At 45.0% G+C, this 15,199-nt stretch overlaps 2 protein-coding genes across 3 annotated transcripts; one reads left to right on the forward strand and one right to left on the reverse strand.

Annotated features, from left to right (window-relative positions):
- The first annotated feature begins 2,164 nt into the window (after positions 1 to 2,164).
- LOC142996831 (fibroblast growth factor-binding protein 1-like) lies at positions 2,165 to 3,516 on the forward strand. The gene is made up of 2 exons (XM_076147937.1): positions 2,165 to 2,292; positions 2,428 to 3,516. Exons 1-2 carry the CDS (start codon positions 2,268 to 2,270, stop codon positions 3,102 to 3,104), a joined length of 702 nt encoding a protein of 233 aa, XP_076004052.1. The 5' UTR covers positions 2,165 to 2,267; the 3' UTR covers positions 3,105 to 3,516.
- A 4,692-nt stretch (positions 3,517 to 8,208) lies between these two features.
- On the reverse strand, positions 8,209 to 14,345 carry anxa5b (annexin A5b). Of its 2 annotated transcripts, none has more exons than XM_076147936.1 (13): positions 14,209 to 14,345; positions 13,863 to 13,908; positions 11,860 to 11,944; positions 11,354 to 11,448; positions 10,492 to 10,605; positions 10,319 to 10,409; positions 9,793 to 9,872; positions 9,625 to 9,675; positions 9,156 to 9,249; positions 8,971 to 9,066; positions 8,831 to 8,889; positions 8,614 to 8,736; positions 8,209 to 8,515 (listed from the first exon to the last, which is right to left on the reverse strand). In XM_076147936.1, the coding sequence occupies exons 2-13, from the start codon at positions 13,863 to 13,865 to the stop codon at positions 8,453 to 8,455; spliced, it is 954 nt and encodes a 317-aa protein (XP_076004051.1). In that variant the 5' UTR covers positions 13,866 to 13,908; positions 14,209 to 14,345; the 3' UTR covers positions 8,209 to 8,452. The 2 variants fall into 2 exon arrangements, with proteins under 2 accessions (XP_076004051.1, XP_076004050.1); XM_076147935.1 differs by having other exon boundaries at positions 8,828 to 8,889.
- Between the last annotated feature and the right edge of the window lie 854 nt (positions 14,346 to 15,199).

Raw genomic sequence — 15,199 nt, forward strand, 5'->3', positions numbered from 1 at the left:
AAGAGAATAAAGTTGAAATGGTGATCTCTCCTCATCTGTGTTGTTTCTGCTGCTAATTCAAAGGGGTCCTTGTGCTTCTGCATTGCCGCCTGTAACAACAGCAGCCTGGGTGAGGAAGCTATTAGGGGGGCAGACAAGTCAAGAGTGAAGCCAGACTGCGGCCACCGTAACACAGCTCAGCCACAGAAGGTGTTTCAGCAGCAGAGCTCAACGACTCTTTGTGCCACCTGATGAATAATGTCTAAGGTCAACAGGGAGAGCCACCGTGTTCAGGAACAGAGAGGGCTTCTGTGTGGAGGCCACGGACCGGAGGAACAACTTCCAATCACACACACGCGCACACACACACACATAGTCTTTCTGGTGAGTGTTCTTGCTTTTACACTGGCTCCTTGTGCAGATGTCAAGATCTGAACATAAACTTGAGCACATCTGAGCCAGCTGAACATCCATCTGAGCCAAAATAATAATTATACTCACAGTAGTTCAAAAGTTTACCAAGGAAGTTGGAAGGCTATAAAATGACACTGGATTCTGCCTGGATTCCCCACAGTAATTTATCGCGATATTCAACATAAATGAATAATTGTAACAATAGTGATAGCAGTATAGGAACATGCTGTTATGTAGATACAAAACGTTAAATTCAGGAAATTACATATAAGGACAGGACCTTTTTCTTGCAGATTCCTCTTATTTCCCGGTGTATTATCACAGGAATGCATGTGTTACTGGCTACCACGGGGTGGTGCTGTTGAGCACTGAGGAAAACAAGCGTGGATCTCTCTCTCTTGCTCTCTCAATCTAGCTACACAGGCACAACACACACACACACATACGTTTTACCGTATGCATGATATACTTTGATTTTCAAATATATGGAATTATGGGAAGTACAGATGATGCAATTTTAAAGCGGATACCAATAATCCACATTTTCCGCATTTACTGCCTGTAGTGGCTGAGACACATAAGTAACACAGAGTATAACTGAAATCTAATGGAAATCGACTGAAGAAATGCTGAACCTTCTCTGTGCATGTAGCCCATATAAACCTGTAGAATATCAGTACCTGACAGGATGAGGCCTGGAGTCGCAGAGGTGAAGGTGATGGAGATGGGTTACATGTTTCAATATATGCATATATACATATATTATATTAATACCAACAAGGATTCAAGTATCAAAAGTAAGAAATATCCAGCAAAGTGAAGCTGGAGAAGTATTTACTGATATGAAGTTACAGTACCTGAAATGAAAACACATCTTTGGTAGTAAGTACCTTTAAAATACTAACAAACACATGCTGTCTGTATGTCTGTCTGTCTATGTATGTGTGTATGTATGTGTGTCTGTCTGTCTGTCTGTCTGTCTATGTATGTGTGTATGTATGTGTGTATGTGTGTCTGTCTGTCTGTCTGTGTGTTTGTGTGTGTGTGTGTGTGTGTGTATGTATGTGTGTCTGTCTGTCTGTCTGTCTGTCTGTGTGTTTGTGTGTGTGTGTGTGTGTGTATGTATGTATGTATGTATGTATGTATGTATGTATGTATGTATGTATGTATGTATGTATGTATGTATGTATGTATGTATGTATGTATGTATGTATGTATTTATGTATGTGTGAATGAATGAATGAATGAATGAATGAATGAAAGAATGAATGAATGAATGAATGAATAGCTTCCCGCTGCTTTCCAATAAGTAGAGGAACCCAAGATGAATGAATGAGGAAGGGAATGTGTGTGTGTGCGTGTGTGTGGGGGGCAGTATCTGATTGGTGGGAAGTGAGTCGAGCCTCCAAGCATGTGTACATGCGTGCAGTACGCGTGTATGGGGTTGTTGTGCGGTAACTTGTCGTATATACCTCACACACTCTTTGATCGTTGGATCTGTACGTGCGCTTCTGTTTTGGTGGGTTTCCCGTTCGGGCAAGTCGGGACGAAGTCCCCTTTTTTTCAAAATAGATGCCGGCGTGACTCACTCTATAGCGGTGCATAATACGCCAAACACACACACACACACACACACACACACACACACACACACACACACACACACACACACACACACACACACACACAAACACACACACACACACGTGCGCGCGTTTGTGTGTTTTGGGCGGGTTTGCTGGGCTGCTTGTATAAAGAGAGGACAGCACGCATCTTTGCAGCGCGGCACTCAGCCTGTGTGTTTGTATATGTGTGTGTGTCTGTGTGTCTGTGTGTGAGAGAGAGAGAGAGAGAGAGAGAGAGAGAGAGAGTGTATGACAATCGTCTTGTCTGCATTAGGTCAGTTTGAGTTATCCTTCTCAACAAGCCTTGGTTATTGCTAATTCAAAATATGTAATATAATCCAACGTTTAGCCTGCAACAGGGTAATCGCATATTAACGCGTTCACGTTTGTAAACTTATTCTTCCTCCAGGTAACTTGCGGTTTGAAGACATGTTGCTGCTGAGAACCTTCGCTCCCTGTCTTCTGTTATCCATCCTGGCGCAGCAGGTGTGTCTCACCTCCGGCAAACGGCTGGCTGGACGCACACCGACGGGCCGGGGGAAGTCGTCCTATCGGGGGATGCAGTGTACGTGGCGGGCGGGGGACGTGGGAGAGACGGTGAGACTGTTGGTGAAGTGTGTGAACCCGGAGGCGCGGATCACAGGAGGAGTGACCGATCGGAGATGTGAATACATCGGCAAACCTCAGAGCTGTCCGGCCTTCCGCTCTCATCCCAGAGACTTCTGGAAGCAGGTGTCCCGCGCCATCAAGCGGCTGGAAGGCAAACTGTGCACGGATGACCGCGTGTTGGTGAGAACGGCGGTGTGTAAGCGAGCGCCCCGGGATTCGCACTTCAAACTGGACATGGAAACCTCCGTAGTTGCCGCTCAGTCCGGAGAACCGAACGCTACCCGGTCACAGCCGAGGATTCGCAACACTACCGTGCCATCACCGGCCGGTAACTGGCGCACACCGGTCAATGCGAGCACCGCGGCGGGGGAGGAGGAGTGTGTGGACCACCGGAAAACAGCCGAGGAGTACTGCAGAAGCTCCTGGACCAGCGTTTGTACCTTCTTTCTGTCCATGCTGCAGAGCGGAGACTGCTGACCGAACATGTCCATACACACACACACACACTGCACCCACCCAGTGCTCCTTCTAAGGCCAAGTAAAATAGATCCATATATATCTTTGAAGTAATAACATCACAATATCTCCAAAAACTGTAATCAAATCCACGCCAAGTTGAAACGGAATTATGATAATCTGTGAAGAATTGATTTCCAATACGAATCAACCAACATGTTTGAAACAGATCATATGAAATCATATTATATTGAATGAATAAGAATGACCTTTTGACCACAGAAACGTCTGATGGCACATAAGCTTAGCGGTGATTCAGGCGCTCTAGTAGAAGACATCCTGATTCTTCTTCTCTTTCTTTTTTTACACAGAGAAATGGAAGTATTATGATTTTTGTAATTGTGTGGAGATTTGTACTTTTTGTTGTACTGTACTTTTGATACAAACCACTAATAACTTTTTTATGCACTTCAAATAAAGAAAGAAAACAACAGCAAAGTGTGGCGAGTGAGTGTGTATGCATAGAATGAAGGTCAGAAATACAGAACATGTGGTGTTTGAGGTGTGTGTGTGCTTGTGTTTGTAGGCGAAGAAACCATTGTCTCTTCAGGGACTATATGTGTTGTACGCAAGACACAATCCCTCTGTGTCACCTGAGACTTCATGCCCTCCTCTTCACCCGTGCAGGAGATCAAACCATTTGCGATACATTACACACATCGCTTCCTTTCCCACGCACTTTTGACGTGCCCCGCAGGTTGCAGCACGACATACGCACGCACAGATGACTCTTTTGCTCTTTCATACACAAGCGGAGCGGCTGTATTCAAATACAGGTTTTTGTTCTCCTGTCTCCTCCATCCTCCTTTGATTACTTTGTCAGGGACAGAAGCCAGCTGCATCAGGACGCACAGCGGATGTTTGGGAAGTACTTGGCTGGGATCCAGCTTCAATGCTCATAGAAGAGGAGTGTGTGTGAGTGTGTGTGAGTGTGTGTGTGTTGTAATCCTGCAGCAAGTGCAACCCCAGATGTTGGGGTTTTTTTCCTTTCCTGTCTGCTCCTGACCTTTGCGACCTGTTGCTCTTTGTCCACTCTGTCAGACCCTCCGAGTGTCGAAGGAGGGATCGTGTTGACATTCCTGCGGAAGTCAGCGCTCTTTGATGGTGTGCAGGGGATTTTCTTTGTCATACTGTGTTACTCACTCAGGCCTACCTCACAGGGAGGAAGTAGTTAGAGGTCAGAGGTCAGGGATGAAGGAGGAAATGAGGATACCATACATGTCCATGCCACTTAACTGCCACCGCTACCGGTCACCATCTGAGTAAAGTTGTTTTATCTCTCAGCTCCTCCCGCCCTTTCATCAGAAGTCCATTTGCTGATGTATTCACAATGAGCTCAGTGAGGGATAATAATAATGTAAAACACATACACTCACAGAAAGAGAGAGGGAGAGAGAGAGAGAGAGAGGGAGAGAGAGAGAGAGAGAGAGAGAGAGAGAGAGAATGAAAGAGAGAGAGAGAGAGAAAGTGAGAGGGGAAGAGAGTGAGAGAGAGGGAGGGAGGGAGGGAGTGAAAGAGAGAGAGAGAGATGGGGAGGGAGAGAGAGGAGGGGAGAGAGAGAGGGGAAGGGAGAGACAGAGAGACAGATGGGGAGAGGGAGAGAGAGAGAGAGAGAGAGAGAGAGAGAATGAAAGAGAGAGAGAGAGAAAGTGAGAGGGGAAGAGAGTGAGAGAGAGGGAGGGAGGGAGTGAAAGAGAGAGAGAGAGATGGGGAGAGAGAGAGAGGAGGGGAGAGAGAGAGGGGAAGGGAGAGACAGAGAGACAGATGGGGAGAGGGAGAGAGAGAGAGAGAGAGAGAGAGAGAGAGAGAGTGAGTGAAAGAGAGAGAGTGAAAGAGAGAGAGAGAGAGAGAGAGAGAGAGTGAAAGAGAGAGAGTGAAAGAGAGAGAGAAAGTGAGAAAGTGAGAGGGGGAGAGAGTGAGAGAGAATGAGAGAGTGAAAGAGAGAGAGAGATGGGGAGAGAGAGAGAGAGAGGGAGAGGGAGAGAGAGAGAGAGGGAGAGGAGAGAGAGAGAGAGAGAGAGAGAGAGAGAGAGAGAGAGAGAGAGAGAGAGAGAGAGAGAGAGAACGTTAATGCCGCATTTTTAAAAAGTTCAGTCCAACATTTTTTTCTCTCTCTTCTCTCTCTCACACACACACCTTATACACCACAAACACATTTAAACACTGTTACACAAACACAACAATTAGATTAGTCCTCCAGGAGCTGTGACATGTTTGCTCATGTTGTGCCGATTGTGTGTGTGTGTGTGTGTGTGTGTGTGTGTCAGAGTGTTATTTCCTGCTCTCAACATTAGCAGGTGTTTTTCACTGGAATTTTCTCTCAGGCTGTGCAGAAGTAAAGAGTATCAAATTATCTCCAACATAAAAAACACCCACACACACACACACATTTCTACATCTATCCAACATATGCACAAAATATAATGCAATCAAATCTAGATGAAGAGATTAGACCACCTTGCCTTCTCTTTCAGCCTGCAGAGAGGGGAATGACCACAACGACATCAAAACTACTAACTTTTACTTTCTTTTTCTGTCTGTACATCATCAACCTATATTATATTCTTAGTTTACTCATTGCTGCTTGAGAGAGATTGAACCAGTCAAGATCATAGGTCAGAGGTGTGTTCGTTCTTTGGTCAGTGAATAGAAAAGACGCGCGTAAAAATCCATTCATGAAAATCCATAATTGCATAATCATCAACTCATCTGAGTCACACTGTGTGGTATGTGAACCGTTTTCCTGCCGCGTGTCTCATCTTGTTTTTTTCTCTCCGAGGGTGGGAGGTGAAGTCCGTGATGCTGCACAAGTCAAACAATATAGGATAATCCTTTATTTGTACCACAACGGGGAAATTCACAAAGTTACAGGACAGAGCTGGCCTTCTTCACCAGCTTGGTCAGTCTCTTCCTCCACCACCAGCTCTTTTGTCTTCCCCACGTTGAGCTGGAGGTGGTTCCTCTGGCACCTGACTCCAAAATCCTGCGTCAGTTCCCTGTACTCCATCGTCTCCATCTATGATGTGGCCAACGATGGCAGAGTCGTCAGAGAACTTTTGCAGATGGCAATTTGCCGAGATGTGAACGGAGCCAGAGCCGTTCCCTGGGGAGTGCTGCAGATGATTGTGTCGGACTAACACTGCCGAGTCCTCACGTATTGAGGACGGTTGGTGTGTGACATCAGACACACGCACCCTTCCTCCTGTTAATCTCAACAGTTCAACTCGGATGTTGTTTGATGTTGCTTAAGGTCATGGGGGAGAAAGTGTTATTTGTCAAATCCCACCAAAAACTTTGCTGGTTTTTAACCATGAAGATAGAAACGAAAAAGTGGCAAAATAACAAAACGCAGCAGCAGGCTGGGATGTGATCGCTGATTTTTATTTATTCAATTCAAAGAGGGAACACGGTTTCTTAAGTTTAGGAATGCAGAAATGTCTCCTGCAGTCCTTGTTGAGTTACATGTTACAACAATGAGAACTGATAAATGATCCTGCACGTCTCCGCTTTATTGATTTGACCTCAAACTGTAAGAGCTTGAAGGTAACTTTAGGAGCACAGCATTAGTCTCTGGCTGTGCCCCTCAGGTACAAAATTAAAGGATGATTTACAGCATTTTTTCTGCAAAGATGAAAGAAAATCTGTGTCAGTAAAGGGCCATAAATTTATCCATGAGCAATTTACCCTTGGGTACAAAAATCGCACTCGTGTTCTCACCTTGTCACTGAAAAATGCGGTGGATTTAACACACAATAGAAAGACGATTGTACACAAAGACCTGCACAGTAATTCTGAGCTGCAAGTCTGGAATGTCGGTGCTCGTCCCCAGGAATGTGGGTATTATGGATTTTGTGGCAACCTCCATAACAAGATTACTCACACAGATTTGTGGTCTTGACTTTGTGTCAGGTAATGAAAACCACCCACAGCTGCTGTTGGTCTATAGTAACACGGACAAGTTGTTGCTTTAATGGAGTAAATATTTACCCGATGTCTTCTGCCACTCTTCACCTTCCAACAGCTGCATCAGTTTGAATTGGGGATTTGTGTGTGAAGCATAAATAGCTTCAAGACCATGAACCAAACCGATTGACAAGCCCGCATGAGATAGGCAGATTTGACCTTTTGAAACAATGATCATGACATCATAGGCCATGTTTTGGTGTCTTAGCTTGCTGAGGTGATTCATTATTGAAACTACAGTGCTGTGTGACAACACAAAGTCAGGATGCAAGTCCAGGCAACCACAGACAAAATGGGACAAGATAGTTTAATATCATTTTAATAACCTGTGAAAGTTTCTCTCTTCTTCTAGTCATCCATCACTGCGACATTCCAGTTACCCTTCGAACTTGAACCTCTGTGTTTCTGTGATTCAAGTCAAGCGAGTACCTGTCAGAGCGCCTCAGCCAGGACAAACATCATCAAAACACCATCCAACGCTCCAATCGGGACCCGGATCTGACCTATAAACCCTCTGGTCCCCTCACACACATGCCCAACCGCACACACGCACGCACGCAAAGCAGCCAGGGGGGAGGAGTCAGCCGTATTGTTCTTCCTGTGGCTCGAGGTGGCCTGACCCCCACACCCGGCTGCTTGTCCTACCTTATTGGCTGCCTGTTGCTGCGGCAACGAACAAGGGCGACTGCTCCCGTGAAAACAATCTCATAAATGGTTAGTGTGATGGCTTGGGGTAAACAGCACCTGGTATGACCCCTACCTTATGTCCAACACACACGGACAACCTTCCCACCAGACACACAGAAACCACACACTCACTGTTCTCAAGAAATCATAAAGCAAAATGCAAAAATGAACAGACAGACGGACAGACAGACAGATCATGAAGAATTGTTGTTTTCACTTAACAGCTTTAGGAACATGTTGCACTTCATGGTGTGCGTGTGTGTGTGTGCGCGCGGCATTAGGGAGGCTTGGGGAGCAGGGCTGTCAGTTAAAGCTGTTCTAGCTCCCTCTAGCGGCTGGGAGAAGACGGTGTATGTATGGACTCACTGGCTGCACGCGGGGACAGCGCGAGGACACAAAGAGAGTAGATTCGTCATTGTACTTCATTGACTGAAACATTTATTATTGCATATATTGTTTTTGCCATAAAAAAAGGTGCTTACAAACACGGGCTGATACTTTGGTTTTTATAAAGGAATGACATTGTTATACTGAGGACATTAGTGGACCAAAGCTGCTTTGCCAACTTATTAATATCTCAGCGAGCGGCTGACGGCCCGAGGGAGCCACTTAGAGAAGAGGCACTTCAGGTGTGGTTTCTGTTTGGCTTGTCGTCGTAGTTACGCATCGTCCCCTCCACAGAGCATCAGCAGGGCCTTACGGTAGTCACCGCCGGTATCTCCCTGTCACACACACACACACACACACACAAGTTAAAGCTGTGATCGATAGTTGCTGGGCGTTTTCACGTGGCGTAGCTTATCCCATCATCTGTGTGTACCTTGATCATGGAATGCAGAGAGCAAGCAAACAATCTTCTGAAATCAGCTCTGATGTCCAGCATGTCCACCTCGCTACGAGTCACCATAACTCTGATCAGGGTGTCGTCGTCAGTCCCCATGCCCTGCAGCAAAGACAGAAACATGTAACCCCTGTGTGCGACATGAGGAATACCTGAGTGCGGAGTAGATCAATGTAGAGGAACATGCACTCACTACCTTCATGGAGTAGTACAGGGTCTCAGCAAAGTAAGCTGGAACACTCCTGGCACACTTGACTGTTAGAGGAAGAAGAAGACATGTCAAGCGTGTAACTCCCCTCTCTGCTGTTTATAATGTAGGCTGTTGTAGTTCCGTACCCACGGCGAGGAGCAGATCTCTCAGGTTTCCAGATGTCTCCCTCTTAATGCTCTCCTCCATCTCGTATCCGGACAGCTTCATGTAAGCGTCGAACACTGAAATGCGCCGAGTTCAGAGTTTGGTTCTCGTGTGTAAAAAAGTACAAGAACGTAACTCAAAACACACATAAGGCGATCGCACACACCTTTCCTGAGATGTTCTGCACTGCGGTTTCCCAGGATGGTGATGAATGATTGTTCATCAGTCCCATACTTCACCTCTCCTGCCTTAAAGAGAGCCTACGACCACGAAACGAAACAAAACATAATGGTTGCCACATTGATTGTAAAATTATAACATGGGAGTTTCCACATACCAAGTGCACTTCCTCTTGTGGTGCAGAGGAATGAAACGCTGTCAAACAGAGCAGTGAGTCTGTGATCACACTGAGAAATTAATCCAAGCCGACATGCCGTAGCTCTTATCGTCGGAAATAAGAGATTTAGAGTCAAACTGGTGACATACGCAATCTAAACATGTCACAATACCATAAGTGTCTATTTTATCTAAAGTTGTAGTTATTTCATTGTCTTGCTAAAGAGAGCTTTGTGTTGGAGCCATAATGTTGTGTGGGCCTGTAGACACACACTGGACTGTGTGAGCCACTGACTCACCTGAGCATCAGCATCCAGGCTTCCATGCTGGATCCCCTGCGGCCTGTTACCCTGAGGAGAGACAACAGATTACTGAGAGAAGAGGAGAGGAGAGGAGAGGAAAGAAAAGGAGAGGAGAGGAGAGGAGAGGAGAGGAGAGGAGAGGAGAGGAGAGGAGGGGAGATTCACCTGCAGCAGAATGACCAGCAGTCTCTTGAAGTGTCCAGAAGTGTCTCCGCCTATGTCCTCCTCCAGGTCGTCATCATACTCTGAGAGACACACACGCGTGCGCACACACACACACACACAGATGTCAGATGCCCTGTCACATTTTTGTTCAGTTGTTTTACAGATAAACTTTGTGACCGCTGAATCCTTGCTGAATGCCTCGTTAATCATTACTTCTGATAACTTATCTTGGATCAATGTTTGAAGGTGTGGCATGAAAGACAAACTTGTGACTCCATTGTTAGTTCCCCTAGGGATCAATAAAAGTACCTTTCTTTACTGTGTGACACGCTGGGGAGACAAGATCTACTGTCTTTGAACGTTTATCAGCACTGGTTGTCTTAAGATCAGCTGATGAACTAGGGATCCATTGTGATAGAAATGTGAACTGTGTTGCTGCTTCAGAGTACAACATCAAATGTACCAAACCTCATCTTAGGGTTAGGGTTACGCTTACCCTAACCCTCTGAAGCAGAAGTGTGTTTACCTTTTTTGTAAGCAGCAACAATCTCCTTCACCTGCTGAGGAGATCTGGAGGCCAGGATCTCCACCAGGACCTTCTCGTCTGTCCCTGCACCCTAGAGATCAAAGAGGAAACGTGTCACTTCCTGGTTCGCTCATCTCCTTGCCTCATCCCACCCCAGTAGCAGCAGCGCCTACCTTGATGGCATTGCGGAGTAATGTCACGTCGTACTCCTTGGGCGGGGTCATCAGAGCCACGATGAGGGTCTCGAAATTGCCACCCAGCTCTCCCTTCAGGTCATCGATCAGGTCCTGAGAGGGAGACACGTTCTGTGATTGCTTCTGTTTGCAGAGTGGGACTGTGTGCAGTCTAGGCTACACGGCTGTTGGATTTCATTGACGTGGTGATATGTGAAGACAAATATATCAAGGAATATTTCAGATTTTGCTTTAGGTTCTGATCTACAATAGGTTCTGGTCTAGTTTAGGTGGGTTAAAGTTCTTCCTGGTTCAGGTTCCATAGAATTTTGAATTTCTACTATTTTTTCTACATTAATGTATTCCTCCCTAGCCTTCTTAAGAAGAAGAAGAAGAAGAAGAAGAAACTTTATTGGGTCAAATCACACATGCCAACACCTCACCATGCAAACACGGCAATCTGAAATTTGTCTTGCGTGCCCCTCTTGCACACACGCATGCTTTTACAGAGGGTTCAGCACAGGGCAGCTGATTAGGCCATGATACGGCGCCCCTGGAGCAGTTTTGGGGGTTCGGTGCCTTGCTCAAGGGCACCTCGGCAGCACTTCGGCAGCACTGGCAACTCTCCAGCTGCCAGTCCATTTTTTTTTTTTATCTGTAATTCTTACAATCGCTCTTTCATGTCTGTATTTTCTTTGTACTGTTTTTTAAAAATTGTATTGGTTTATCTTTACATGCATTTGAGTTGAATCTTTGTAAGAAAAGTAAAAAACCTTTACAGTAAAAAAAACTGTTGTAGTCGTGGTAACTGTAACTGCGCAACATTGTAGTGGTTGATCATGATAATTGATATTGGCCATACCTTTCCAAAGAGTGTTTTGTAGGCAGCTTTGATCTCCTGCCTCTGGGCGTTGCTGCGAGCCGTCAGCAGCTGCAAGATGGAATCCTCATCGGTCCCTATGGCAACAATGGCCATAATTACTCACCCGTGTGTTATTCAAAACTGTCCTCATGTTACAAACAAAAGAAATGCTCTGTGTGGGATAAACATTAGACCAGTGCCATTATTGTTTACTGTGGAGGTCAGCGCGTGTGCGTGTGTGTGTGTGTGTGTGTGTGTGTGTGTGTGTGTGTGTGTGTGTATGTGTGTGCTCGTGCTCGTGTTTCGCCTCCTCTGTGTGTGTGTGACTCACTACTGTCTGGGTGGAGCCGCTCACAGACAGTTGGGATGACTAATTGATGCTAGAGCTTCCAGAAAACCCTCTCTCATTGGTCTGATCGAGTACTACAACTGACTGACACGCATTCAACATATACAAATGACTCCGTGCTGTCATACACACACACACACACACACACACATCTTACCCAGTCCTTTCATGGCTTTGGAGAGGACCTCAGCATCCGCACTGGCATTGAAGCCTCCAGCGGCTTTTACGGTTCCTCTGCTGGCCTGCGAGACAGAAGACGGTTTTCATTTTGTTACGTCTCGGCGCCGTAGCTACAGAACTGCATTTAACTTGGACAGGGATGTGACTGGAAATAATTGGAATCAGCATGAACTGATTTGCGTTAAGGACTAAAGTCAAATCAGATGTTTCCGTGCTAAGACGCCGACATGAAATGCAACAAACATAGATGTCTTTGCCGTGTCAATGCAAGAACACAGGGAACATTTTCTACACCTAATAACTGACCCAGCCAAGTGAGTGCGTCAGCAGAGGAACTTTCTTCAGCACATCTTGTTTGTTAAGCAGCACCACCTGACCACCATAATCTCTAAATTCATGTTTACACCCCGGGACAACAACTAACTCTCTGTCATTCACATCCCCACATGCATTTCCCGCCCCTTCCCTTTGTAACACACCTTTTTTTATGTCTTACACACAGCACTTTGGATAGTATTTGGGTCTGGATGGGTGCTACTCAAATATATTTGCCTTTGACTTAACCTGGATCAAACTGATTGCAAATGAGGAAGTGCGTAGTTTATTGCAGCTGCTCTCAACTCCGACAGACTGGAATCAACAGTGAGACAGCTTTTACTGTAGCTCTACTACTGAACTCATTCCTGTCAACACTGCAGACTGGGGGAGCTATGGTAACGCAAAAGGCTGGCGGTTGCCTCTCGTGTTTAAAGAGGAAAACCACGGGAATGTCTCTAGAATTTTCCCTTTGACTATTTGGATCAAATCTGGAACGCCTAACACAGGCTGATGTAACAAGCAGGATTCTGTCTCAAGGCAGGAGGGAATGCCAAAACACTCATGTGCTCTCTTTCCCCCCCTTCTGTGTCTTTCTCCAAAACACACCCCCAAACCCAGTCAGCACCACGAGCTGAGCAAGATCTAATCAATGAGCAGACAAACAGCTGAACAAGGGAGAGATTTGGAAGATTGCATGTTTTCTAGAGAGAGAGAGACAACAATACAATGTAATGGAAACAATGTGTGCTACCAGGAGAGTTCAGGCAGGACGTGAGGCTGGGGATTTGTTAACCCATCTAACCTTAAACCCAGGAGCAGATATCACATGTCATGGTTACTATCATTTTATATATTAATGCATATGGATGGGAACATGTCTGATGCCTTTACAAACCAAGTCTTGCGAGTGAGTAGGTCACAACATCAATGTATAGTTGTGTCGTAAATGGCACAACACAGGATTTCGTTTTTGAACTCCACACCCTGAGTTTGACAAAATAGAATGATTCTCCTTTAAGAGAGGGAGGGAGCTTTTGAACTCCACACACTAACCACAGGACAGGGAAATGAGGAAAAGGGAGCACTGGTTTACACACACTGAGAGAGCGCGAAAGAGACAGAGGGAGAGAGAGAGAGAGACCCACCCCAATGGAATAAGCCTGCATGAGTCATACCCCAAACTTCCCCAAACACACACTGTACACAGTGTCCGAAGTTGAAAGTTCTCTTTAGTTAAAGTGTTCCAACTTCATTCTAAAAGTTTAAACACACTACTTTATTAAAACTAGGTAGTTATTTAAGTCATTGGTTTTAATGCACGTATTCTGCATACTTTAGACTGATATTGTTCCTTTGAATGCTAAAACTTTGTAATAATCATATGAAAGCAATATAAACTGAAGATGAAGCTATTAAACAATTACCACAATATATTATTAACACATCGCGATCTCAGTTAAAACTTTTATATTACGTAATGTAACATATGGTGGGCGTAGTCTAAGAGTTAAGAGAGTAAAAGACTATATGAGTCATACATTTGCATAAATAACGGATTTTAATCATAAACTTCTACCAAATTATAACTTCCAATGAGTAGAATTGCCCAATCGTTTATATCAAATGTAACATAATTGACGGAAAAGCTGTAAATGAACTTACCATTTTGACAGTGTTGGAGGTTTATTCAGCGGGGATTAGGCAGATTCTGTGGAAGAGATGAACACGGTATTCCATAACAAAATAAAACACAAAACACACACTTTCAAGAAAGATCAGCATTACTTGCCGTTTTTAAACTTAGATATTTCATCCATAATCGATTCGCTTTCATTTCAGGTGTGAGTAGTCTGAGCTGTGGAACTGTTGCAACCCGCCGTGTGTCTCTTTAACCCCTGCGGACAGGTAAGAGCCCGGCTGTATCCGCTCACCTGGCTGATGCTGCCGCAGCCAGAGGTTTGTTAGCGGGCAAAATCTCCCCAGTGTGGCGGCAGACTAAGTGACTTACCTCGGGGCTGAAGGTTGAGATGAGGCTCGGTGCGGACGGAGAAAAGGAGACCCGGTAGGCAGACAGGGAGGAAGAGAAGAGAGGAGGACGGCTCGGGCCCACTCGTAAAAAACCCTCCGCGCGCACGCGAGCGTGAGCGTCCGCGCGCGCGCGCGGGCCGCACCCCAGCAAGCACGGCCCCCGAGCAAAGCATTATGGGAAATGTAGTGTTTTAAAATGTATAAAATAAAAGATTTACTGAGAAGAAAGCAAAACGAAACAGCAAAGACCCAGACGAGTGGTTTTTAATGTTTATCGAAGTATTTATTAAAAAGTCAAGAACATTGATGCTGTAAATACACGTAGATAATTCTACAACACCACTTGAATATCTCACCTGCAACCTCAAAGTACTGCTTACTGTTTTTTTATTATTTAGTTGTTATTCCTGTATTCCTTTAGTCCTTTGTCACCGTTCATTTATCTGTGTATCTAACTTTCACTGGTATAGTAGGGGGAAGGGGTTGGGGTTTGCAGGCCATGGGTGAGGTTCACTGTTGACATCAGAGATGAACCTATTGAACTTGTGGTGCAGATCTGGATCCAGGAATTGTAAATGATTTCTTAACATTGCGAGGATTTCTTAAAAAATAATACTGGATGAATCTCATGTTCATCTAATAGCGTGCAAATAGTTTGAACAAATAGTTTGAACAATATCTACAAACATTACGCAGATTTTTGACTTTAAGATTTAGGGGTTGTATTGTTGCATATTAAACGTGTAAATCTAAAAACATGCAGCATACAACAATGGCCAATCATGCTGATTGACTTACATTGGCATTTGATTTTGTTGCTGCCTACTTTGGTATGTAAAGAATTTTTATGTCACAACAGTCAGATGACCTAACTGAGTTGTGAAAGCACCAGATCGATGCTCACAAAAGGACATTTGTGTGCGCATGTGTGTGTGTGTGAGATAGAAAGAGACAGTGACACTGTTTGAATA

Source organism: Genypterus blacodes, unplaced genomic scaffold, assembly GCF_046128005.1.
Source record: "Genypterus blacodes isolate CSIRO-AG114 ecotype Tasmania unplaced genomic scaffold, CSIRO-AGI_Gbla_v1 ptg000039l_1, whole genome shotgun sequence".
Lineage (NCBI taxonomy): Eukaryota > Metazoa > Chordata > Actinopteri > Ophidiiformes > Ophidiidae > Genypterus > Genypterus blacodes.